Source organism: Alosa alosa, chromosome 13 (assembly GCF_017589495.1).
Source record: "Alosa alosa isolate M-15738 ecotype Scorff River chromosome 13, AALO_Geno_1.1, whole genome shotgun sequence".
NCBI lineage: Eukaryota > Metazoa > Chordata > Actinopteri > Clupeiformes > Clupeidae > Alosa > Alosa alosa.
In genome coordinates, this window is record NC_063201.1 from 29,176,646 (window position 1) to 29,204,187 (window position 27,542).

Below are 27,542 nucleotides of genomic sequence, written 5' to 3' on the forward strand. Positions count from 1 at the left end.
GTGCTTTGTATTTGATGTCCTTGCTGCATGGAAGGCACTAGGGTTAGGCAAAGGTTAGGGTTAGGCAAGAGTTAGAGTTAAGGTTAGGATTAGGTGCATTGAAGTCGACGGTCGCAGCACTGCCTTAAAGCCGACGGTGGGGGCTCAAAACACCATCGAGCTTGCTCTTCACAGACCACAGGTGGCCTGTAGCTTTTCACATTTTGAGGTTCAACCAAGTGACAAATGTGCTGGCAAGAAGTCCTTTCAGAATATGTGGGGCTGAAATTGCTTGAAAAAGGCTGGAGATGGCAGAGAGTCAAGAAAAGACAGGACATTTGACTCATGGTATGGATGGATTTCAAGATGTGTAACAGTACATGAATCTGAAAATATTCCCCACCCTATATTCTGCTTGAACATGATGGCGTAAGTCAAAAAAGAGGTCAGGGTTTTGAAAGCTGTGACAAATCACAACATAAACATTCAGCATTCAGAGGTATTGCATGAATTTATTACTGTCATCATCATTATAATTATCATCATGTCTTGAGACCTTGAAAAACCAAACAAACAAAAGAGCACAGGTACACTTCAGAAGTACAAGCTACACAGTAGACATGCACATGGCTGCCACATGATGGATGGAAAGCCTGTCTGGATTTCGGCTGCCCATGAGATCTCAAATCAGTTGGAAACATCATCTCTTGGAGCACAGCCTCGGATTAAAACATGGATACCAGTCATAAAGTCCTTTGTGATTGTTACAGCTAGTAATGATAACGTTTTTGTATGCAGACACGAAGAAGGCAATGTTTTTAAGGCAAAATCATTGGCAAGGTTTATGAAATTCAGCCTACCTGGAGGCTACACTGAGAAAGGTAACATAATAGGAATGAACTGGCTGTTGACACTGTGTGTCAGACCACTTCAACACTAAGCCTCACAGCCCAGGAATGTGGGCAACCATTTATATGTTCACTGAATACACAACAATATCTTCACATGGGTTCATGTCACTGTCTGAACAGTTATCTCCTTTTGGTACATTAAAATGAAATACAGTTGGAGTGACCTGTATGATGACACTAAAAATAAATATAAATAGTTCACGGTCAGACAAAAAATAATGGTTAGAACACTTGCAAGAGTTATATGCATATTATCCATTTATTTACGTCCCTGTACTATACCTCCAGAAGCAGCCAACGACTAGCACAATTTCAAATTATCAAAAGTATTTTTTGTGATGTGGGTCTTCTTAGTATAATAATCAGATCATATGATTATATGATTGGCAATTTGGAGGCAACTCTGGAGGTTGTAAGTGCCTTTTTGGGAAAAGAGTGCAAATCTGCCTACATTGTTGTCTGTGATTTAGAGTGTTAAATATTGTAAAATGTAACATTTTCAGTGTTGTTCACCTGTGTCACGAATACAAAAATCATCTGAATTATTTATATGGAACTCATTCGTCCAGGCTTATATTATGAAGTGACACAAATCAACCTGCCAAGGTTAGGAAAACAGCATGTCCATGGATAAATAGACTCGCAAAAAGAACCCCATTCAAACACGGCAACATTTCCAAAGAAATGCACAGCATCTGCTTCTGGCCATACTGCAAGCACATTATGACTAATTCAAAGGTGTACGGGCTATTTCACGGGCTCTCCTACAAAATCAGACTACTGTACTGTGTTTATTGTTGGTATGCAGCTTAGGAACACATACTTGGAGACTATTAGCATTTGACTGAGGACATCATCGCAGCTTTGCAGATTTCACTGAATCATTCAAAGTACTTTGTCAGTTATGAGACTGGCTTGGAAGTCTCACAGATTTTGTTTTTTTGAAAATAATGTACAAAACATTACATTTATACATATAAACATGTTCAAACCAGCATCCAATTAGATGATTCATGTGATTAACTACATGTGACAGGTGGCTATAGTATTTACAGAGTTCTGTGCTATATCATTAGTAAGAAAACATTGAGTCCCTTTGGCACCACAAATGTCACCATACATGAAAATCAGTATTAGACTGCCCCCTGCCTTACACAAATCCACAAACCCTGGATCACATAAGCAAGTGTTACCTGTAGCTTATAATATGCAGCATTTCTTTCCTTTCCCTAATTGCTAACACGTTTACCACTATTGAAGTATTTTGTTCAGTACAGACATTTTATTTGTGGCCTTAATTGTTGGACTTATCATGGAAGTTCACATTGATGTCATACACTGTTTACTTGACAGACTATTTCTATTGTTGTTCCCACAGTTACTATCATGGATAACTGCCATGACAGACATAATATTGCATGGCATGAGCCATTATGAGAACTGTCATGACATTTACCTATACTGGTAACATGACAGAGTTAGAACAAACCAGGAGAGTAAATGGCTGAAATCTGTTTAGTCATGGCTGACATGGTTACTGTATGTCAATCTCATGATGGAGAGTGCCAGTATTGGTTTTGACAATGCCTAGTCCTTGATCAAAATCTTAATACTAGGGGGTGGGAAGGGGTGCTTTTGAAAGTGCAAATTTGTGGCAAAATGTGCAGTATTTTGTCTAAAGCCAGTAATTGCAACAAAAAAAAACAACACAAAAATGATATGCAGAATATCTGAATCTGCCAAAGGTTTAAAAAAACATACAAAAATATCCATCACAAACCCATCTCAGAAATGGACCACATAACTATACATGTTGGCCACAAAATCTGTACAAAAGTCAAACTTGTAGAAAACACCAACAATTTCACTGCTCCAGATCCCTTCTCAGATTTGTTGCTCTTCACTCTATCTTCTACTTCAGTGGCTCCAAGAAGGCGCAACCATGCTCAGACCACAGCAGGAGCTAAACTTCTCCTCCATCAGACTTTTCATCCTCTCCTGATGCTCTGTGGGAAGAAATTGTGCTTTTCCTTGGCCCTGACACACAGGGCAGCTGATAACCAAATGCTACGCCTCAGCTGACATTCAGATAGGGACCAGGTGCATCATGGGAAGGTTTGTTTGGCGTGGCGTGGCACCACCCACACTGTACACACTGACCTATGGACTCTGCGCCCTCGTCTCTGCTGTCCAGCAGAGCGGAGGGAGGAGAGAGGATGTAGGTTGACCATGAGGCACTCTTTATGTACACTGGAGAAGGAACATATATATAACCAGCTATGCCTTCCTCTGTTTGGAAGGAGCTGTTCCGTGATGATAAGCACTAACATCCCACGTGCACAACGCCACCCACTACACACCACATGAGGAATAGCCAGCCTCCACAGCCCTCTCCTATGAACCTGTTGACACACACACTGACTCACTGAGACAAACACAGAAAGAGATAGGACCCAGTCTTTTACACAGAGAGAGATAGAGAGATAGATTTAGAGGGAAAATGAGAGGGAGACAGAGAGAGAGAAAGAGATACATGGCTGCTTGAGGGCAGTTACACTGAGAGCCATTTTAAAGGGGCTGAGGTGGGAATAAGGGAGGGATAGCCGTGCACAGTCTACACCTCGTTGATAGTTCTCTCAGAGGGCTTGTACTCGCCCCCCTTGGGGGAGGCCGAGGCCATGCTGAAGGACTGGGTCTTGCGTTTCAAGCGGGCTCGTTTGGTGGCTAGCGACAGGCTGTGCTTGCTGGAGGAGATGATGTCCGAGATGAATTTCTTGCAGTCCACGCACACCTCCATGGTGCTCCAGTCCTCTGTGAGCTCCTTCGGCAGCTCCACCTCGTCCCTGGATGAGCTGGCACTGTTCTTTGACAACCTGCGCAGGGGTGAGGGAAAGAAATGAGAAACAGTAGGAGAGAAAGAGAAAGAGGAAGGGGGTAGAAAAGATCATCTCCTGTGCCTTTATCTTTATCATCACCATCACCACCCCCACCATCATCCTCTTCCTGCTCTTCCTCCTCATTATCATTATCGTAATGTTACAGGCAGGCTACACTAGGCACGTAACAGAAGCGCTCCGTTCTTGTAGTGTAAAAAATAGTTTGCATCACAAACTGGGGTAGCCAGTTCCATTGATTACAGTGGAAGCTAATCGTTGCAGCATACACTCAGCGAACAGAACGCTTCAGTTACATGCCTGGTGTTAGTTGTAGCACCCCTACATAACCAGAATCACAGCCAGAGGTAGATCTGTCATTTAGTTTCACTGGATGACACCAGTGAGGGGTCAGGTGTGGTACCTGGACATAGTCCTCTGGATGGCGTGTCGGCGGGGGCTCCCGCTGGCCTTCTCGGGCTTCTGAGCGGCCGGCTCCATGGCCACAGTACTCGTGGAGGTGGATGGGCCCAGAGAGTAGATGGGCAGGCTGGCGTACGGCCTAGACGGCAGCCTCATCTGAGACGGGCACACAGACAGGCAGTGGGGAGTCAGAGGGACACGTGTGAAGACTGAGACCAGGAGGGCTTGACAGATACAATCTTTATCAAACTGAGATAATTTCTCACCTTCTTACAGCACTGGGAACACACAGGCCTAAAACAAACAGAGGGGAACGGGGTTGGGAGTGTTAGGGTTTCTTAATCTTGAGAAGTCCGCAAGCCAGCAGGTGGAGAGGTGAGAAAGAGGAGACAGCACTTTACCTTTTGCAGAACTGGCAGGTGTAGGACCAGATGAAGAAAGAGAACCTCTTAGTTCGGCAACAGAAGCAAAGCTTTTTGAGAAAAAAGGTCAAAAGGTCAACTGGAGAATATATACGATTACAACACATATTGTCTCTGTTGTCCATTAGGATAATTAAAGGAACACAGTGAATCTGTACTGCAGAGTGTTCCTGATCTGAACCCAGTGTGTTGGGCACGCTTTAAAGGTGTAATACTATGAACCCTCTCACTGATGTACACATTAGCTTGTGGCTAACCTTTCCCTTCTTCAGAGCATTGTAGACGTCCCTGTACTGCTGGAACTTCTCCAGCTCGGCTTTGACAAGCACCTGCCGGATGTGCATCACCTCCTCCACTGTCAGCGACAGGCACTCCACAGGGTAACAGAACTCCTCCTGACGGAAACGCAAACCATAAACACGGTTACCACGGCAACATCCGACATAGGTCTCTCACTGTGTTTCAAATGTCACCACCCTTCCCCCTACCCCTGCGTCCATCCTGACTCGGCCTGTCTCTCTCTCTCTCTTTCTCTCTATCAGTAATGGCTGTCAGTGTCAACCCTAAAGAGCCCTTGCCAGGATTACAATGGTGACGTCTCCAGTGCAAGATGGCAAGCTGTTTCCATCATGCACTACAGGAAGCCCTACAACTGAGAGAGACAGCCAGGTGATTGGCCGAGTAAAGAGATCTCTTGTATACGGAGGGGGTGCTTTGCGTTCCTAAGGATCGAACACTAAACTGTTTCCTTAAGGTTAAGTTGCAGGAGACCGGAAATTGATTTTTTTGATGTTGTGAGGGAGCACTCCGCAAATTGAGTCTTTTGAATGTCCTGGTGCTACAATGTGGGATAGTGGTCAAGCAGTTCAACAGATTCAGCTAAGTTCAGCTCAGTGATCAAATCCAAACTACCTCAGGGCTTCTGTTTGTGTTTGTGCTCTAGTCCCTTAGCAACATGACCAGACTTGCAAAGTATGCTTAGTTACCGCATCTACATTAGTGCACTTAATGTGTGTCTGATGTTGTTAGCTCCCAACATGAAGAAGCCTTAGCATTACATTCACTAACATTACAGGTCAAAAATGGATATCATCATCCCTTGAACACTGCACTCAAAGATTAGCTCGAGAGAGAGAGAACATCTGGTGGGCACTTGACATGAGATTCAGTCAAAATGTGCTACGCTACGGCTGCTGCTAAAGATTGAGAAGCTGAGGCTTTGATTTGAGTAATGATTAGTGCACCGCTCTGACCTTTGGATGCATTCAACATCCAATACTCAGCAACACTGAACTTGAAACCACACAAACATGATGTGACCAAAACCACATCTGTCTCAAGAGGAGATAAATAGCTACAAAAAAGAGAGCAAAAGTATATGATATGCTTTCAGTTTTGGTTGGACAAAAAAGTAGCCATACAATTAAATTAAGTTACATATGTTTACAAAATGGGTTTGATATGAACTACCGAAATGTTTATACAGGTTTTGTGAAAATGGGGTCAAGTTTAGTGTTACCCACCATACTGGGTGAATACTGCCCTCTAGGCTAAATTGACGAGCTAAACAAATGGTTGGCTACAAGCAGGAAGGGCTGGTGCAATTCTATGCTCTAAGCTGGCGACCAGGCAAACCTGAGGCACCTTCCTCCCAGAGCTGTCCACTCGAGTGCATAGAGCAGCGAGTGAGGCCGCCATGGCCAGAGCTAAGGCCTCCAGAGGGAGGGCGCTGCAGATGGGGTGCAGGGCGGAGTGAGAGAGGCGGAGGGGCATCCGCCCCAGCAGGCAGCCCAGCCACATCACCTGAGGGGGCAGGAGGTCCACATGGGAGGAGGGTGGAGGGAGGGGGGAGAAGTGAGTGGAGGTGAGATACAGCCATGATGGAGAAATGCAGGTAAGAATGGGGGGTCCTGTGAGAGGGAGCAGCTCTGGCAGAGGGGGGAGGTCATAAGATGCACCAAGCCAGTTCAGCAGCTGATGGTGATCCAGCATAACATAACCTTCTTCCAACTGAAGGACAGCATGTACGCAGTGCGTGGAGAATGTGTAGATCACCGAACTTCTGCTCAAGGATGTAACAGTTATGTAATCCTCTAGAGCTGTGGGCAGCAATGCTGGAGAAAAGCTTTTTTTTAGGCAAGTTGAATTTTTTTTAACCAATTACTTACTTTCCATTAGTGTTGAGAGCATGCTCTACATTTTACAGTTTGTATACTAATTTGATAACATACACTTGAATGCATCAGAACTCTGCAGGAAGTGCAGCAGCTATTTTGGAAATCATGTAAATATTTGTTTCTGTAATCAAACCCAAAATGTTTTTGTGAATTCAATAAAAGATCTTTTGACAAGTTCAGTACTGCTTTAAGAACTCACCAGAGACTTGGAGCTTTGCCTGGTGGGAGGCATAAACTGGCGCACGTTAGTGGGCGTCTCCTTCTCTATGGAGTGCCTCCGCTGGGCGATCTGCCGCCGCTCTGGCTGCGGGGTGGACGAGATGGGCAGGAACATGGGCGGCGCTGGGAAGAACGTGCAGAGCACTCATCAAAACCATGCCAGAATGGTCAGCCAGTGGTTCACAGCACAGCAAAACCCTGTGTGGTCAAACCTGCTGTCCACTGAGGCCACTAAGGCAAACTCACTTTTCTTTCCCAGGGCAGTTTCAGGAGACGTGTCGTCCACCACTGACGTTGCAATGCTGGAGCTACTGGCAGATCTCCGACCCACCGTCTCGTCCTGGGGCCACAGAAAGGACAAAATCTCACATGCTTGTGGACACAGACTGCTAATGAACACCCGGAGGACAGGACCAAAAAACGTGACCACTGGACATACAAGCAGGGTCTCCACACACATACACACACCCACACACAAATAAATACATATCCACATATAAGCACATACTCTCGGCCCTTGAATACTCACGTCGGAGTCGGAGCTATCCAGCTCGGACAGTGTGGGGGCTTGAAGCCTCCTCCTCTGAAAGAGGCCCTGAGATCCAGCACTGCCGTTCTGATGCGGTGGCACGCCATTGGCCAGAGACAGCGTGCTGGCGGCCTTCCTCGCACCATCAGGGGAGGATGTATCTGCACAGCCACAGGCAGATAATCACACACACACATGTATCCAGTCACAAACAAACATAAACTGGAAAACAACAGAATATATAGAAAACAACAGAATATATAGAGAAAACAACAGAATATATAGAAAACAACAGAATATATAGAGAAAACAACAGAATATAGAGAAAACAACAGAATATATATAGAATATATATAGAAAACAACAGAATATATAGAAAACAACAGAATATATAGAGAAAACAACATAATATATAGAGAAAACCAGCACGTGGGTGAGAGGAAAATGACTGGAAACGGTGTGAGGGAGCCAAAGCATGGAGTCTGACTTATGGCAAACGCACAGCAGAAAGTGTTAGTCAAGACCTGCGTTTGTACTGAAATTTCTCATTTCTTTAATTTCGTTCCCACCACCCTGTTCACATTCTTTCATCTATTCCATATTCAGTGGAGGATAAAAACATGAAAGTCTTTGCCAGTTTGAGCAAAAAAAATGTTATGCCATGTTAATGAGCTTTGGCTTTACCTACAGACCAACAGTTGCGTTCCTGAATACCTAGCGGCTTTATTAGAGCGGAGTAGACAGATGGACACACACAGATAGGCCTCGGCAGGGGGCAGTGAGAGGCAGGCTCGGACACGCAGGCACGCAGCTTGACTGCAGTACAGTACCTGGTCTGCATAACAGGTCCTGTGGGGAGCTGATGCTTTTCCCTGCACCTATAAAGGAACACCTCTGTGTGAGATGAAAGAAGCTTTTTCCGGAAGGGATTTTCTCCAGCTGCAGTACAGCATATTGGAATACTGACACCTGGCCGCTTAGGAGAGTAACACAGCCTGTCTGACAGCCATGAAAGCCATTATGTATTCTGCGCCTCTACCTATCTTTAGCACTGGTGGTGAAAAGCATAACAATATTTCAGTCTTTCAGAAATCACACACAGTCTTGCAGCTGCCATTTTGTCTGCATCATAAATATTTTCAGCTGCATAAAAAAGCAACGTGTTTGGAAATTGAATACTATAGAAAATAGACGAGTCTTTCAGTGGACCTGCAAAAGGTGTCGTACGTAGCTGTGGATTTGTGGCAGGCGTGTTAAACTGACTCCATTAGCTCCTCAGATTAAATTCTGCAGTCTCATTTGCCAAGATGAAAGGCCTCTCTGTGTGAGAGTGAAGGCCTGCGATGAAAGTCCACAGCCAGCTAGCACACTCCACTGGGCTTATTTTTGGAACAGAAACTAAGGAATGGTGCAAGGACCTTCAAAGGCTTCCAGTTAGTGACTGTTCTGGAAACAAATGATTACATTCTATATGAGCATGCAAACTATGTAGAAAATGGCTGCAACAACAAGCTGTAGTGTTCACCTTTCTTTACATGCATGAACTCTCCCTCTTCGTCATTTTATATCACTTTGTATACAATTGCTATGGTTGCTTGAGCTGAACAGACATGACATATTTCCAAATGATGAAGATCTTAAAATATGGGGGTATATCAGTATCAAAGTTGAAGATGATATCAAAGTCTGAACATGGCAACATTCCAGATGAGGAATCCAACTGAGGATCAATGCCTCCCTAAATGTAAATATCATAGTGAATTATGTAACTAAAATATATAATTAATATAACTGAAACCAAAACATTAGTCTTGAAACTCCCAGATATTCATTACCCCACCCATAGCAACTGGAATGTTACCAGAACTGACTGAAGAAGCATGAAATGCAAAATGTGGATGTCCAACCACTGCACAACAGGTTACAACAAAAACCATCACAAAACCACAACAGAAAACCTGTAGCCAGGTAGCCTCTCAGCTATTTACCTGACGTGTCAAAACTCTGTGACATGCTAAGCGGCCTAATAGCTGCAGGAAAACAGGCAGGCGGTTAAAAACATCAACAGAGGACTTAGTGGTCAGGCAAGAAAACGGAGTAAAATGCAGACTGCTTGCAGAGCTACTTGTCTCTGCCACAGTCTTAATGAAATAACAGCCTTCCCTGAAGAATGTGTTATTGTCTGTGCTGAAGTATGAGAAACAGAAGCGGTAGGACATTCCCTCTGCAGTGAAGCAATAGAGGAGTGGACACCACCAGGATCTGGACACATCACACTCCTTATTGCTTCCAGTCACCATGCAAAACAACGATTCTCACATGTATCTAACTTACATTTCACCCAACACACATTCAATACTGAATTAAGTGAAAATGAGAAATTCAGCAATACAAAGAAATGTTGGGCTGGCTATATGTGTCCTAGTGAGTGTATTTGGAGCATGCCCAGATACGGAGGTGCATGAGGAGCGTGATGCAGTGAGGAGGTAGCTGCATCGCGGTCAGGAGAGAGCGTCTCTGTGACATGGAGAGCCATCGGAGCCCTCCATGTTGCCAGCTGTGCTCAGCGCCAGTGCTGCTAGGGCAGCCAGCTCTCCAGTGGCACGCTGCCTGCAACCAGAGCAAAGGTCAGGCCAGATTGCGGAGGCTTCATTGCTGCTCAAACTGAATTGAGTCTTAATGGAGCTTTGGCATGCGGGCGTGCCGATGATGGCAGGAGAAGTGTGCAGGCGTGTGATTAGGACACAGCCGCATGATAGTGCTATGTGCCAGAATAAGGGATGTAGTGAGTGCAGTGGCTTCGTGTTTCATATTGTGCATTTTCCTCTAAGCATGTATGGAATATACTCTATCTGTTTTTGTTTGTTTATGTCTCTATGTGTTTAAGTCTATGTACAGTATGGGTATGATTGTGGTGTATATATGCGTGTAACGGTGCAACGAGCAGAGCAAGAAGAAGAAGAAGAAGGGATGTAAGAGAAGAGAGAGAGAGAGAGAGAGAGAGAAGAGAGAGAAGAGAGAGAAGAGAGAGAGTGGTCCTCTCACCTAGTCTGCTCCTGCGGATCATGTCTGGAGACACAGGCCTCAGCTTCCTCTCAGACTTGATCCCCTCCAGGATCCTCTCGTGGAGGCTTGGAGGACGCTCTGTCACAGGCTTCAGCTTCCGAGCCGACACCTGCAGCCAGGCAGGTAGGGAAGAGAACCAGGGGAGGCACCGAGAGGCAGGGAATCATTCAGAGGGACCCGTTATTAGTAGCTCATTATGCAGCTGGTTGAGCAGCTCTTGGTATGCCATTTGGTAAACAAATAAGCCTCTTGAGATGCGTTTTTTCTTTCACATTTAAATTCACTGTGCACTGAACCACTTTATGAATTTAATACTTAACTAATTAATTACCTCACATCCCTATAACCTACTCTGATTAAGAGACTGTTTTAAATCACTGGTTACAGCAGGAAGTCACTCACAGGATTGAGAGGTGGTCTCGAGCGAATAAAGTCCAAGATGACCTCATGGGCACTTTTCTTTAGCCGTGGAGGAATGTCTCCATTCACCTGCAAGGACACACAAATGGGACGGCTCCATTTTATTTGGACAAACAACCAATAGATAGGAACATAACGTGTTTGAATTCTTTTATAGACTGTCCAACCAAGGTTTTAGAATCAAGCAACTGAAAACGGTTAGAGTTTTCTGACACCATTTCCCATCAGGAATGAAACATTAAAAAAGACCAGTAATGCTTTAAGAAAGTTGATTAATAATGGGACATTTGTTTCTCTAAGAGCAATTTCAACTCCCCTCCTTTACCACAAGAGGCTACTTCTAAATTCTTTCATGCAGGTTCATGGAATCAAGATTGATCATTGAAACCATGTTGCAAAAATACAAAAAAGTGATTGACTTTATCATTATAGGTCATTACAGTATATCTTATCATTGTAGTTCCTAAAACATTGGTGTAGAAGGTGTTGTATAGTGAGTTGTATGAGTTTCAGGAAGAGCCCCAGGGCTCACAGTGTACTCCTTTAATTCATCTGCAAACAACACTAATCCCTCTCCAACCAGCACATGACAGGCTACGCTACACTTAAAACATCTTCTGGTATTTCCAGTTTGTTTACACCTGGGTGGAGTGGCAATGCAAACAAGTTTATCAATTGTATTACATAATTCTAAGACAATATGTTCAATGAATATCAAGTAAATGTAAATATTCCTCTAGAACTTCATATTGAGGGTTTAGCATTGTACTTGTTACAATACTTCCATTAGCAAGCAGTAGAACTTGCCAAACAGTAATTTTAAGGCCCTGAACTTGTCAGGTTTCTTTAGAACTTCAAAAAGAAACATATTCCTATATTGACTCACCATGACCTTGCGCAGCTTGTAGCGCTTGAAGCGGATGTCGTCCATGAGCATCTCGTAGGGCGTGAGCTGGAACTCGAAGGGCAGCGGGTTGTACTGGCGCTCCTGCACCTTCTTCAGCTTCACGCCGTGCCTCAGGTCCCTCATCACCTGCACCCAGAAACAAGCCTACGCACAGGAGAAACCCCGCGGTCAGAACACAGCAGCCGGACACACCGACCAAATGGCCCCCAGGACTCAGATACAGGCAAATAAGCTCAAACAGCTCTGGGGACGATTACACAAGGGGAAAATTTTTTTTGTGAAAAATACCCTTCGTACCTATAGATTAGCTGGGAGGAGAATGTGGGAATGCCGAGAAAACATTTAAATCCAGCTAATACCAGTGACTAATGGGGAAATGTCAATGCTGTGGTACAGAGTGGCGCATGTGTGGCGCCCATATGTAACTGAGAGTCAGTGGGATAAGGAGCTTGGCTGAGCTGAGTCTGGTTTGGTCACAAGGCAGCACAGACAGGTATGAGGTGGCGGTGACAGGCCCCTCACCCAGTCAGCGTTCTGCAGGTCGGTCAACTCTCGGCCAGGGTCGTCCACGGCATCGCCCTCGATTTTACGCAGGTTCTGGAGGTGGGGGATGACAAATAGATGGTCACATAGAAAGGGGGGGTGAGAGAGTCAATCAGTGATAAATTGATCATTTCACCAGAATTTCATCCATGAAACGAATACAGTAGTAGCTACACTAGTCTCTCCCCAGAAATAAGGTGGCTCACAGACCTTCTGCTTATTTCAATAGTTGAAAGCGGTGACTAATGTGAAGATCCAGTCATAGCACCAACGCTGCCTGTCAGCAGCTGATAATCAGTCTACAAAACCTCTGTTTCAATGCAACATTCTCACACTGTCTACAATGAGCAATAGGCTACAGTACATCAATTGCATGTGTCTGTGATTGTGAATAACAATATTATCCGATCATCACCTAATGTGTTCACTTCAGATTTGTTTCTTTCATGCTGACAGCAATAGAGACACACCAAATATTTATACTCCCTGGCACATTTTTTTGTTTGTTTTTGTTTTGTTTTATGTGTTTACATGTGTTTACTATCACACATGAACATGCGGTGCCCTCCTGACCACACAGCAAATCACGGGCAGCAGATTTACGCTGGGCTCTGGGCAGAGGGCATGTGTTCCTGTCCGGGCACACAGAGTGCCTCAGTAATGCAGGTACAATTATAGCTCCGTCACAGCCACCCTCTGTTGCCTCTTTTGTTATGAAATAAAAGGCCTGTTTTGCAGCACTGACACACAAACCTCCCCGAGGGAGAGGACAGCACCACCAGAGAGAGCTGCAGATGTGCTGTGTGTGTGTGTGTGTGTGTGTGTGTGTGTGTGTGTGTGTGTGTGTGTGTGTGTGTGTGTATGTGTGTGTGTGTGTGTGTGTGTGTGTGTGTGAGAGAGAGAGCATTCTTGCATGTGTTTTTAGGATAAGCTAAATAAAATACTTCCTGTGTATACACACGTATCCATCTAAATTTACAGCAGCCAAATTAACAGGTCTTGATGCAAAGTTTATCAACAACATGAACATACACAGAGCTTAAACCTTGACCTACAAACTTCACCCCATCTCATGATAACACTAATTGCTGAAGGCTATAATCTGTAATCTGACTCCATTCCCACATCCCCCCTCTACCCCTGCTGATCCCAGATCAGTCACCTGACTCCCTCCACACAGTCGGATCACAATGTACATCAGCGCTTTGTCAATCTGCAGCCCCCTTAAATCCGCGTTCCTCAGACATTTTCTCTCCCTATTAACGTAATCTCTTTACGCACTGCCTTGTAAGAAGAATCCGATCTCTTGTGTAACAGAGAATTATATAATGAGTGAAATCTTTGGCTCCATGCAAACGGATGGTGGAGGAAGGCAAAGTGTACGCAGAGCGCAGCCCCTTAGGGGAAGCACTCTCTGCAAAGCACTCCCACTCTTGCAGCAGTTTGGATAAACTCAAACTGTGAGCAATTATGGGTAAAAATATAACGCAAATGAGGTTGTCTTCCCATCTGTTTTTCCTTTGTTTTTCTGATGAAAGATAGTGCAGCTACTTAAGTAAGCTGTTACAATGTCTCTCCAATGAAGATGTGTGAGAAAATAACATTTCATTATTTAATTATTTTTTAAATAAATCTCCTTCATCATTATACAATAGATACTGTGTGTGCTCTTCAGCTGGTACAGGCAGTCACCCAGTACATTACAGAGTCTATGCAGCTTTGTGCTGCTGTGTAAAATGATTGAGCAGATTCACAAGCAGATTGGTTGTAGACTCCTGCTAAGGCCAATGAGGCTCACCTTTCCAAGGCAATGTGACTGGGCTCTCTCTTTATCAATGTGTCTCGCATGCAATAGCAACTTTTTGTGCATCTGATAGCCATGTTTCAACTTAAAAACATCTCTGACTCAATCCTTTGTTAGAGTAAATTGCTGGCCAGTGGGGCTCTGACTGCATTGGCGAGATCTTGGTGACCAATGATCATGTGTTCAGACTAGTGAGGATGGATCCCACCAGAGCCCCCTCACCTCTCTGGCGCTGTGGATCTTCTCCAGGAAGGTGCGCAACTCTCTGGTTTCTGTGTAGAGGGCGCGACACACCGCCTGGTAGTGAGCAGGAGCATCGGAGGGACTCGGGAGGTGGGAGGAGCACATCTACAGGGGGATAAGAGAGAGAGAGAGAATGAGAGAGAGAAAAGAAAGAAAGAAAGAAAGAAAGAAAGAAAGAAAGAAAGACAGGGATAAGGATGAGAGAAAGAAAGAAAGACAGAGAGATAGAAATGAGAGAAAGAAAGAAAGAAAGAAAGAAAGAAAGAAAGAGGGAGAGGTAGGAAAGGGAGAAGGAGAAAGAAAGTAAGAGTGTTTGAGAATGAAAAGTGTGAGAGAAAAAGTAGCAAAAGGTTACATCCTTTCACAAAAACATCATACACCCTTTCTGTTCAGCCGCACTGCCCCCTCCCTGCACTAGCCTCACCAGTGCCAGGAGCAACAGGTAGGCCCATATGAAGGTAGCGGCATGTGGCCGTCGGAGGTGTGAGAACAGCACTTAGAAACAAATCATGCATTCTCATCTCTTCCCTTCTCTCGTTTCACTTCTCTTCTCTTCTCTTCTCTTCTCTCGCTTCTCTTCTCTTCTCTTCTCTTCTCTTCTCTCGCTTCTCTTCTCTTCTCTTCTCTTCTCTTCTCTTCTCTTCTCTTCTCTCGCTTCTCTTCTCTTCGCTTCCTGAGCCTGAACAGACGGCACTCTGACTCATGCTCCACTTCTGGCACAAGTCATTCTCCATTAACTGGAATGATCTAATCAGCAAAAGCCCTGGTTTGGTGGAGTTCAAAATCTCCACATCCAAATTTCCACATCCCCGTCTAGCATAATCCATAATCGGTTTGATGTGGATTAGCTTTGATTGGTGAGTGAACCTGGATTTTAAATAAACTGAAACCAAAATCTGAGTTTGGAAAATGGTTTGGGTAAGATTAATAATGTAAAGAAACAGTGGATTAGTATACATCTTTAGTGTGCGTGTGTGTGTGTGTGTGTGTGTGTGTGTGTGTGTGTGTGTGTGTGTGTGTGTGTGTGTGTGTGTGTGTGTGTTTGTGTATATGCATGTTTTTTTTGTGTGAGTATAGGCGAGAAGGAAGTGGCCTACACAAATATAAAGGTATTAGCAAACAAATGAGACAAAGAATTCCAGGAACAATACATGCAAAAGAAAAAAGGTGTGTGTGGGGGTGTGGGAATGAAACCACCACAACACTAAGGTCACTATAATAATAATAATAATAATAATAATAATAATCTTTATTTGAATAGCACCTTTCATACACAGACTGCAGCTCAAAGTGCTTTACATTTGGAGCATATAACACAATAATAGAGAAGAGTCAGTCATGATCAGTCATTCCACTGTAGTCCGGCTACCGCAGTCTGCCTGCCACCTCCTACTGTACTTTTGTCTCACTAGTTGTCCCCGTGCTGCAGGGAGGAAATCACGCAGTGCAAAAGATTAGAGTCTCTGTAGCCTCCATTCTCTACACTGCACTGCACTGCACTGCACTGCACTGCGCGTCTGATGCTGCTGCTTATGTAACAGACTGGCTGGTTCATCTTAGGACCCGCTGCAGCTTGATCAGTGGAGTCACACGCTGCTTCCTACTGGAGTGTCTGCCCTACTCACCCCCACCACAACCCTATGGGAGACTTTCATTCATTGCTAACTGAACAAACTGATAGGGAAGTAATGGAAACTAATGGAGACTCTGCAGTGCACAGCCTCACCAGTTCACTACTGACTACACCTCAATTCTCTACTCTACGGTGTGCCAACAGTACACCTAGGCTACAATAAAGTGTACACACTGCGTTCTTTACATTTTGTCATCTTCTATATACACAAAAAGACTGTACATATTGGGTGTAGATATTTTAATAGCCAACAAAGACATCTTCAGTCACTGCAATATGAAAGGAACGATACAGAAATGCAACATGTAAGAGAGGGAAATACCTTCAGGATTTCTCGATAGCTTCGGACACTGCAGGCCAGTGTAGGGTCATCATCACCTTCCTCATCCTCTTCCTCGGTGGCCTCGTAGCCCTCGTCAGGGCAGGTGTCCCTCTCGGCGTCGGCCATGTTGGTCATGAGGTCAATGAGCTTCTCCAGCGGAGGGCTCAGCTCTCGCTCCTCGTTCTCCTTCAGGCCATAGTCTAGAGCCTTGTAGATCATGATGCCCAGAGACTCAATCACCTACACACACACACACACACACACACACACACACACACACACACACACACACACACACACACACGCACAAAGAAACATACATATTCAACAAAACATACACAGGCCCAGATGCACATTAAGACATGAACACACACACACACACACACACACACACATACACACACACACACACACACACACACACACACACACACACACACACACACACACACACACACACACACACATACACACACAAGGACCCCTGCACAAACACACTAACTCTCATAGGCATACAATATGTACAAATGCAAAAACAACACAAATACAGTTAAAGAATACTACTGTACATTGCACAAAGGCCTACACCAAAACAGTGGATTCAAATGATACACTACAATTCAATACACAAATGTGAAACCAAAATAGACTGAGACTAAATCTATTCAAATGTATCTAGGGAACAGTCAACATGATGCTGTTGTTTGATAACAAAGACACGGATAACATTGTTTAATATTATAAAAATGGATCATATCATAATCGCTTCCTCTAAACTGCCATTATGAAGTGTATTTGTAAGGCAGTCCGTGTCAATACACCCACGTTAATTGCCCACAATGAGCACCACCCATTAAACACAGAAAAGATAATTGGCAGACAAAGATGAATGAAAGGACAATACAAGTAAATGGTTTACAGCGTCTTAAATCCACATGTTCATGTTCTGCCAAGCAAAAATAAAGGGATGGATTTGTGTGGCGGTTATGTAATGTAATCTTCATCTCTGAGCAGTGCAGTGCGCGTGGCTGACAGCTATGGTACTGTGAACGCAGAGCCATTCATGAGCATGTTCCCTGAGCCGTGCACAATACCATCACAGCCCATGAGCCCAGGCTGCTAGAGCTTCTGAGGCCAGCGTTTACTGTTGTGCACATACACACAGAATAGTGAATGTTGGCTTCAAGGGATCTGCTATCTGACAAAATTACTGTAAGTCTATACACTAATCAAAAGATGCAAACTTCTTAGGTAAGCATGCAGGCTTTACACAAACTCTGTTGGTGGTAATAACAAATACTTTCAAAGTAATTTGTAAAAGATTTCATCCTCATCAATTTTGTGTTTCCTTCATTCATTATAATACTCCTTGGCTGTGTAGCTGTAATGCTATTTTCTTCTCAGAGAAGGCCCACAATCAGAGCTCAGGGCTCAAGCTGAGAACCCCAACCTATATCCCGGTTCTGTTTTAAATGAGGGAGTTGGGGAGTAAAGTTTACCTTCCAACAGTCTTAATCTGGGCAAGACAAATGACACAGATTAGTTGTGCTATCGCAGTCTGTGTTGTCAGATAAGGCAAATAGCTGTCCTTAAGGTAATTAGACCATGCAAAATGCATGTATTGTTAGGAGCCTGACCTAAATAAAAGCTGAATCCCTTGGCAATGTACAAAGATTTGACTGTGAATGGAAACGTGAATGCACAGTGACCCTCCCTTTGAAGACCCAGTTTCACAACAAGCCAGACATCAAACGTGTCTGAGGGAACTACAACCTGCCGTGAGAAAGTCCTGATCCTTAATTGTTCCTCCATACCTGGGAACCTGGTAGCCTGAGGGACCAGCCGGAGCTCTGGTTACTACACATACAATCTGTAGCTTCAGACTCCATCATTATGGAAAAACATGACCAGGTTCCAGCATGGTTTGTAATACCATGCTGCATGAACATATTATAGTATTATAACATAATAACAATGAATGTATTATAACAATGAATGGAAATTGTTAAAACGCTGTCCACTTCACCCTTCAGCTGATGCACCACACCAACATAAAGCCAGTTCACTGTGTCTGTCACCTGATCTGTTCTACAGAGACCCAGCATGCCACTGCATACTTTTACAGACCAGTAGGCATACTATTTAATGATACTAGACACCCTCCATCCCAAACATGGGATAGCATTACGACAAGTGGGGCATGGGTGAGTATACTGAGTTTATAGAAAATCACAGAGTCTGGGTCTGATCAACGTAATGGTAAAGCGCTTAAAAAGTCTGGAAAGTGCCATGTACTCATACTTAGAGTTGTTTTAAATTAAATATCTGAACTTTTCAGGGTCAGCTCTAAGTGCTGTTTTACTGAGCAAAGAGACAAACATTACCCAGCTTCCAATTATTTGTCCAAATCTTGTTCTAAAGCTTGTGACTGGGGGGAAAGGGGACGTGGCAAAAAAAGACAAAAGAGAGAGGCTTTAGGCTTAAAACAAGTTGAGTGGGGAAAAACATCAGAGTCTGCCAAAGTCTGAGGAATTCCTGCCACAAGATGTGGGGGTTTCTAAAGCGCACCAAAGGAAATAGACTCCTGCTCTGCTACATCACCACAGGGCCACCTCAGGCACCTTTTTCACAGTATCACTCATCTTACTCTTACTCTCTTACATACTCCATGTACTGTATTTCAAAATAAAACATTTCCTGGATGAATTGAAAATGCATAGCTTGGGAATGAAACTAATCTCAGAGCACATCCAAATTTGCTTTGGCAGATCCGTCTCTCAACTCTCCCACCGATTTTCCAAAATCACAGAAATCCCATGAACCAATCACAACTGTGTATCCGTTACTGAGTAGTTTTTATACAATGACAGGCAGAGGCAAAATTGAACTGATAGTGTCTCAATTGAGAATTGGTTTGGTGTTAGCCAGTCTATGGTTACGGCCCCAGACCAATTCTCCATCAAGAATTTTTCTGGTGTTAATTCCTATCAATGTACCATTACATAAGTATAAATGACACAGCGGTCTCCTTGTGTGTTGTACATAACAGGATCAAACTAATATCCTGAGGTTATACATATTGGAAATTTAGTTTATTTGAATGCTCTACTCAACATTATTTTTTTAGAATGAAAATAATGATGGCTATTTTGTCCATCTGAGTTATATTACTTTATAAAATAAGTTCTTTAATGAAAACATGTACATTCACATAACCTTGGATGATCATGAAAATCTGAAATTTGGGATTGTGTCAGCATTGCATTATTTAGGAACATTGCTCAGCAAAACTGCTCAAAAAGTTGCCTTGTGTATCATCAGCCTATAAGGTGATGATACACGGGGTAACTTTTTCAGCCATGTAGCTGAGCAACCACGGTTTCATATGTCCTGAGTGGATGATCATAGCAATTTGCTTACAGATGATTGAAGTGCTTTGTCTACTGATGGTTAAAAATGTTGACCAGTCAGTGGGAATGTGCCCGACCAACAATAATCAGGAACACTGGAATGCTCAAAAAGTTGCCTTGTGCACCATCAGCTTTAATCCTGCCAAGACATCTGGCCATACTGTACTAGTTAGAACAGTGCTGTCCCCAGTCAAATGAATAAGTGTCTGGTTAGCAACATGACACTGCTCTGCTGCCCTTGCTGACTGCAGCCATGCTTGTTACATAATCAAGTTAGAGAATTCTCCTGCCACTGGGCAGATCTCCAGATCCAGGACAATAGACATAAATAAACACTCACAATAAATATATATACGCACAGATATAAGCCTCTTCCTTCCCCATGTCTGTCTGGTCAAATCATGTCTAGTGTTTATTCCCTCTTTAATGCCACCTGATCTGTGATGCTAAAGTCTTACACATCTCTCAAACATCTCTCAAAAATAATTGTTCTTTCAATAATAGAGTTTCTTTCACATCACTGCATAAATACAAAATACAAGTTAGACCACCAAGGTTAATCTGAGACCAGTAGGCTATATTCTGGCACAGAATCTGAAGAGGGACACTTTTCAAAAGCCCACCTAACAAATATTTGGAGCATGGCTCAAATATTCCAAGGCTCCTTAACCTAAGAGCTGAAGCAGGAAATGAATCAGTTGGAAATAAACTTTGGTTTTGTCCCCTGATAGACTGCGACTCGCTCACCTTGGAAACCCAAGCCAGGAGCACAAAGAGGCGGAGAGCTTTCTGAGGGAAGAGGTCTGCTTATGCTTTTAGTCATGCCCCCCCTCCAACCCCCCCACGAAGGGCAGGGCAATAATGGCAGCTTTGTCTGCCCCAGCGTTCATTGCCCTTTGATGTGCCCTATGTCATAAAGACTGAACAGTTGCCCATTTCATCCAGAGAAAAATCATCTTGACCTCCCTGTCAAACGGAGGTGACCTGCAGCAGTAATCATGGGGGTTATTATGGAGTAGGGTGGACTTCACGAAGGATGGACAGAGGGGGTAGTTATGTTTTGAATCTGAAATTATGTTTCCTTAGGTTATGAAATCTAATTTAACATTAATAGCTCTGAAGACACACACACACAAACTTTTCCAGAACATGGAAAGATACAGACAAATACGTCATGAAAAACTATGTTTTTCTAGCTATGAGTTGACATGTCCTGATATGTCATTATTTCGGTGAATGTCCTTTTTTACATCTCAATCTCATTCAATCTGGTCATTTGAAGGTCATCTCCACTTCAAAGTCTTCCTCTAAGCGAATCACAAGCTGTGGCAAAGTTAAAGGTGACAGAGAAGAGGTGGAAAGTAATGAGACGTAATCCACCACGAGAGGGAAAAGAAACAGCACGAGACTAAAGGCCCTTTGATGATGCCATCCAGATCATTAGGAGTCTGTTGAGTTCCACACCAAGCCAAAACACAGGGAGAGATCTGCCATGTTTTGCTCTAATCCTAACAATAGACTGCAGCTAAAGTCCAAATGACAGGAGGGCCAGAGATAAAAGGCACCAGTCAAGAAGATTCTAGAAGGTCAATCCTGAGATGCGTTTCCCACTCGCTAAGTCATCTCTTCTCTCGCCGTGACTGAGACAGGTAGTTTGTTTGGTCTGGTCAATTAAGGGAACTGATGACACAACAAGATGTCTCGCTCAGGGTGTGGCAGCTTCTCCATTGCTGACAGTGACACCTCTCCCTCTCTCTCTCTCTCTCTCTCTCTCTTTAACACACAGATGCACACATGCACACTCTCTGTCTCTCTAGTTTTCTTTGAAAAACCTGCAATGCATAACCATGTGTCATGAGCCTCACAGAGCAATCACTCATATCCTCCTGTCAGGTTAAGCAGAGCATGAAAACCATCATGTCTGCACATTTCATTCCCCACTAAAGGGGGTGATCCCACTGTGCCGCCTCTCTAGCAGCCAAAAAATACTGGGGCGCTCCAAACTGCATTCTCAGGTTGGACCAAACTGCTCTGTCTTGATGGACCAAAGGCCTCTCTCTCACAGCAGGCTAAAGTGACTCATCATGCTCTTTCACTCATTTCCTTCAGACTCTGGTCACTAAGAAACCTCTATCGCTGTTTAGATCTGCTGCATGAATCAGCAAGCACATCCCATGCAGGTAATCAGGTAACCAATAAGTGTTACATACTGTAGCAATGAAGAGTGTTGATCAATTCCACTTACAGTAAATGTCAAAAGTGTTCACCATTTCATACTAAAGGCAACTTTACTATGACTATCCTCACCAATAGCTGTTTGCTGATCTAATAGCAATGCAGTGCTATGAGGATTATATTTCACTGCTGGATGGATAGTGGAGAATCTTTGGTCTATTATAAAATCTAAATAGGTGTTAAGTGTCTCATTATTGAAACAATAGAATCCTTTCCCTTTGGTGAAGCATGACTGAATGACACCCCAAGAAAAGTAGACAGCTTTCCAGGGAACGGGAAGGAAAATTGGGACACACACACACGCACACGCACACGCACACGCACACGCATACGCACACGCACATGCACACACACACACACACACATGCACACACACACACACACACACACACACACACACAATCTTTTGATCTGTAATTTTTAATTTCCTTACTAGAGGGTGTATGGGCCAAAACAAGCACGGGTAATCATGGATGTTAGCAATTCTGAATAGTGCTGGTGATGATCCCACATCCACACTTCCTACTCCTTGACCGAGTTTCAGAATTTCCTTCACCAATCCACCGTGAGAACTCATCTCTGCTGAAAAGCTGCTTAACCAGGATTTGTCTCAGATTCTCTCATTCTCTCAGGGGTGGGCCATGCACCATTTAACTGTGTGTGTGTGTGTGTGTGTGTGTGTGTGTGTGTGTGTGTGTGTGTGTGTGAGCCAGAGTAAGAGAGTGATTGTGTGTTAAATGTGTTTCAAGTGTGCATTATTACCATGCAGACTTTCTGCACTCCACTGTATGTGTGTTATGTGGGTGTAAGAATGGCAAGTGTAGTGTAGATTTGTGTGTGTGTGTGTGTGTGTGTGTGTGTGTGTGTGCCTGATCATGTGAGTGTGTTAGTGGGTGTTCCATCTGCTCTGGTTGCTCTACTAACTGGCACTCATGCCTCTCCAGGCCTCCCACAGCAACCATGCAGGACTGATCCCAGAGCGCGCCCACCCACCCACCTCACTCCAAATCACCCACACTCGCTCAGCCAACCACACAACAACCACTCACTCCAGTCAGGCAGACGCACGTTTAGCACTGATCCAGAATAAAAATGTCTGACACCGACAAAGTACAAATAATTAGTTCTTCCATCACTAGAACAGCATTTGATTGCAAATCATTTGAAAATGACGTGTTGTTCTCTCGGAGGGGTAACTACTGACCCTGTGGTAAACCTGTCTGGACAAGGGGGACGCCTGGAATGCATGCGGTAATCTCAGCAGGGAAACCATTACTACTCCACTCTAATTGGGCTTTTAAATGTCAACAGCCACTGACATCAAAGAGGAGAAACTCAAAGTGACATTTTCATTGTGCTTGCTAAGATAAGTGGCAGAACCCAATTTACACTCTCTATTAATGTATGTGCTTGAAGAGGCACAAGTGATGATGTCAGTGTGAGGTGTACCGTAATTGGAATCTGAGGCCATCGAGTACACATGTAGATTTGTATAAAAGCGATATCACACTTTTACTCTTACAATCAAATATGTGTACAGTACTGCATCTCCTCAAATCTAGAGAGCTACACATATTCAGTAAATTAGGATTATGATTATGATGAAGATTAAAAAAGTATTTCTGCCAATTCCCACACCCATTATGAAGTGTCTATTTCCATTACAATCTAAATAAAAGCTTACACTTTCTATAATGTAACATGTATGTGTTACGGAGGTGAGTGGACAGAACATGCTGACTTTTGGCCCTGCAGTTCCATACCAGAAGAGAGAGAGAGAGAGAGAGAGAGAGAACCACTCACCTGTTTGGATGTGCAAGGTGAGGCAAAGGTTTCTGTGGAAAAGAGAACCCAAAAGTAAGTTGGGGAAGAACAGGGAACAGTACACACACCAACCATATGAGTATTATGCAACGGCCAGGCCAGCAGTGGCTCAGTTTATTATAAAGGAGTAAAGGAGATGTGTGTATTTTTGGAGACACACTTCCTTTATTAAATCAGAAATGAAAAGACTTCAGGGACATCTACAGTACAGTAGATCAATTAACAGATCAATGCATCTGTGAATGCTCAGTGAATCTCTATATTTCCATTGGAATTATCATTAGAATGTCACTTTATTCCAAAAGTAGGCCAACAAATATAGATAGATAGATAGATAGATAGATATACTTTATTGATCCCTAGGGGAAATTCAAGAAAGTGGGTGTTCCATCTGCTCTGGTTGCTCTACTAACTGGTACTCATGCCTCTACTATAGTCCTTTGTGAACAGAGCAACACCTTTCTCTGCAACCACAAATGGGATTGTATTCTGAGTAGGTCAATCTAAAGGATGTCCACATTTTCTCTCATTGACAATTGTCAAACCATCCACCACAAACCTATAGGCATGTCAGCTATGACTCACATATTTTGTGCACTGGTCTTAACTTTAATATGGTTCTGTATGGCCAACAGAACCATTTGAACCATCTGTTTTGACTACAGCGGAACAACACAGACCAGTGTCCATCACCACTCAGTGGGAACAAATGGCTTCATTGTAAATGAGTGAAGGGAACCCAGTTCCGTGCCTGAATGAAAACATTTTAATGGCCTTCCGTACAGAAATGCCAGTCTGGTGAAATAAAAGCATTATGCCCAAGTGCTCCAATATGGAGATGCTTCACCGTCTTCCCAAAATGTCTAACTCAATACACAAGGGCCTTAGCACACAAACAAGTATAAGTAATGGAAGTGTTTGGGGAGTAAGCTAGTAATGCTACCACCAATTTCCATCCTAAAAACCCTCATCCCAGGCCACCTGATTCTGCATCTCCAATTAGACAGATAGATAGATAGATAGATAGATACTTTATTGATCCCCAGGGGAAATTCACTAATGTACCACTGCCCATGGACTTCTATCTGGAGGTGCAAGGAAGTATGTCACAGACCTAAGAAACAGAGATGGAAATAGTTTTGTGTTGGATGTACTTGTCCTGTTAGGCAAAGTCTGACTAGGCACCATAAGGCACAGTCCTGCTAATGCCAGATAAAAAGCATCATGGCTTGTAAGACATTGAACTTTAATTTCTTTTGGTTCGAGGAGGAGGTCACCACCTGTCTATATGGCACACAGCACCTGGTTGTGCAAGGCTGAACACATTCTTGTGGCACAAATTCTGTCAACCACTCCAAAGATCAGACAAAAACGGCCTTCATTTAGGTAGCAAGCTGCGTGCACAATGTTGAAAAGCAAGAAACACTTTAAAGCCCGCAGGCTGAACCCTGGTGTATGAGAAGGCTGAATGACCGCTCCTATATCAGGTCAAAAGGAGCATTTTTTATGGGGTTGCAGTGGTCCATGAATTTGATGAACAATCAACAAACAACAATTTGATGAATTCGATGAACAATGAACAAGAAGCATGCATCTCCACAAACAAGTTATAATCCTCATTACTGCTAAGGCATGAGGAAGTAGCACAACTAATTTGTATACTCAGCTCACAGACACACCCAAGGAATACAAAACCATTGCCAAGACACAGGTCTAGCTGAGTCTTTTGAGCATTACATGAGATAATGTCAACACAATGACAAAGCAAGACTGTCACCACCCTTTCAAGTCTCCTGCTAAATGCTTAGTGGTGTCACGTGGTCCATATTGTGTGAAAGTAGAATTCCAATCCATTCCAAATTCAAAAGTTACAATATACACAACATATTGTGTACAATAATTCTCAACAAACTGGCCAGTAGGATATTAACAATACTTACAAATATGTTTTTTTTAGTGGTATAAATACCAAAAGTAGACCACTTCAACAAAATTCTCACTGGCACAGATGTGTAATGAGAACTAACACATTCAATGTTCAAAATGACAATACCTGAGCATTCTTAAAAGTGAGTTGGATTATGTTATATTCACAGACACAACACAGCCTCTGTTTGGGATGACAACAGGGCATTCTCTCTCCAACACCTCTGGCCACATCACCCTACTCTAACACATCACCCTACTCTAAAGACAGTTCCACATATCCACACATGCGTTGCCATCTTGAAGCTATCCAGTAAATCCCTTTACAGTCAGACGCATGGCCAATAGCCTCTGTTGTCATCTGCTGGTAGGCCCAGTTACTCATATTGCATAATTCTGGATACACCAATATGGCATTAGCATGAGACAACGATTTTGCTCCATTACGAGCCAAGATATTTCGATGCCCATGTTGTGATGCATGATTGCATTAAGTGGCAAAACTAGAAGCTACCCCAAAAGCCTTCGAGTAAAGGATTTCATGCAGTCTTAACATCAGTGAAAATGGATCACAACCCTTTAAACTTGATATCGAGACAACCCACTCCAAAATGTCTAATGGAAATAATAAGCCGTTTTTGTTGTTGTCAGACAGTATTATTACATAAGGAATTTACCTGGACCAGTGCCATGATGTTGCAATCTGATAACACCATCTTTATAGATTCTCACATCAGCAGGACCGTCAATCCTTCTCGCACTGCCCACTGCTACATCACCGGCCGATTTGGAATTTCTCCCCTTGTGTCCCTGCGCCAAAGACCTGCAGCATTGATAGCAGACAGCCCAAGCCTGCTCTTCGTTTATCGGCTGATTGTAAAGCTTCAGAATCTCCTCCAGTGACAGCTCGTTGCTCTCATCCTCACTATCCATTTTGGGATGCGCTGGAGTCGCTTGATCCCTGCGATCCTGATGGACCGCAGAATCCATCAGCTTCTCCTCGTTTGTCTCTCGGCATTTCGCCATCCTCTCATCCTATCTACTAAGAGAGGGGTCAAGGGTGCGAAGAAGAGAAGCGAAAACCAAAATAAACAGGCACTGCTGCAATCTGTCATTGAGAGAGATGCAGTCACCTCCCCTCGCAACAGCACTACCATTCAATGACCAGCTCCACGCCTTGCAGTGGTTTCGTATACACAATAGTCATATGACGAGCTCAGCTTGCATGGTCTTAAAGCTAGACATATTTCCTACGTTGTGGCTTGTGGAGCAAAGGGACTGAAAGGTTAAGGTCCAGTTTTGCACACAGGCACAATTAAAATAAGTCCTATTTTTAGTGAATAGCCTACCCTACAAATGAATTTGTACATTGCATTGCAATTGAATGTCTACATTGCATTGCATTGCATTAATTGCATTCTAACATTTCCCTAAATTGAAAGCAAAAAATAATAGAAACCTAGGCTATATGTGGTAGCCTTTGATGTCAAATTACATGTTTCTATGCATTCAGGAGATCTGCACATTGTCTTACACCTGAAATATTTCAATTAAATGTATTTCTTTAAAGAATGCATGACAACTCCTGCTTTCCTTTACTTTTGTATTGTGTCATTTATTGTGATGAACGGTTTTGGGGGCTACTGTAGAACTGTAAACTGTCATGGAAAACTGTC

The 27,542-nt window shown here is 43.5% G+C and overlaps 1 protein-coding gene across 3 annotated transcripts; it reads right to left on the reverse strand.

The window, feature by feature from the left end:
* Window positions 1–471: 471 nt before the first annotated feature.
* Window positions 472–27,029, reverse strand: spire1b (spire-type actin nucleation factor 1b). Of its 3 annotated transcripts, none has more exons than XM_048261413.1 (17): window positions 26,544–27,029; window positions 23,920–23,951; window positions 16,472–16,711; window positions 14,496–14,621; window positions 12,449–12,523; window positions 11,906–12,070; window positions 11,002–11,088; window positions 10,579–10,708; window positions 8,364–8,411; window positions 7,534–7,694; window positions 7,251–7,344; window positions 6,985–7,127; window positions 4,866–5,003; window positions 4,588–4,658; window positions 4,453–4,480; window positions 4,188–4,342; window positions 472–3,763 (listed from the first exon to the last, which is right to left on the reverse strand). In XM_048261413.1, exons 1-17 carry the CDS (start codon window positions 26,890–26,892, stop codon window positions 3,505–3,507), a joined length of 2,301 nt encoding a protein of 766 aa, XP_048117370.1. In that variant the 5' UTR covers window positions 26,893–27,029; the 3' UTR covers window positions 472–3,504. The 3 variants fall into 3 exon arrangements, with proteins under 3 accessions (XP_048117370.1, XP_048117371.1, XP_048117372.1); XM_048261414.1 differs by lacking the exon at window positions 8,364–8,411 and adding an exon at window positions 9,522–9,563; XM_048261415.1 differs by lacking the exon at window positions 8,364–8,411.
* Window positions 27,030–27,542: the final 513 nt, after the last annotated feature.

What these genes read in the sequence shown, in the direction of transcription:
- spire1b (XM_048261413.1), bottom strand. Translation starts at nt 26,892, where the DNA reads ATGGCGAAATGCCGAGAGACAAACGAGGAGAAGCTGATGGATTCTGCG. An exon ending in ACCTGCAGAACGCTGACTGG is followed by an intron (nt 12,071 to 12,448) that starts GTGAGGGGCCTG and finishes TCCTGTGCGTAG; the next exon opens with GCTTGTTTCTGGGTGCAGGT. An exon ending in ATGCTCTGAAGAAGGGAAAG is followed by an intron (nt 4,659 to 4,865) that starts GTTAGCCACAAG and finishes TTTCTCAAAAAG; the next exon opens with CTTTGCTTCTGTTGCCGAAC.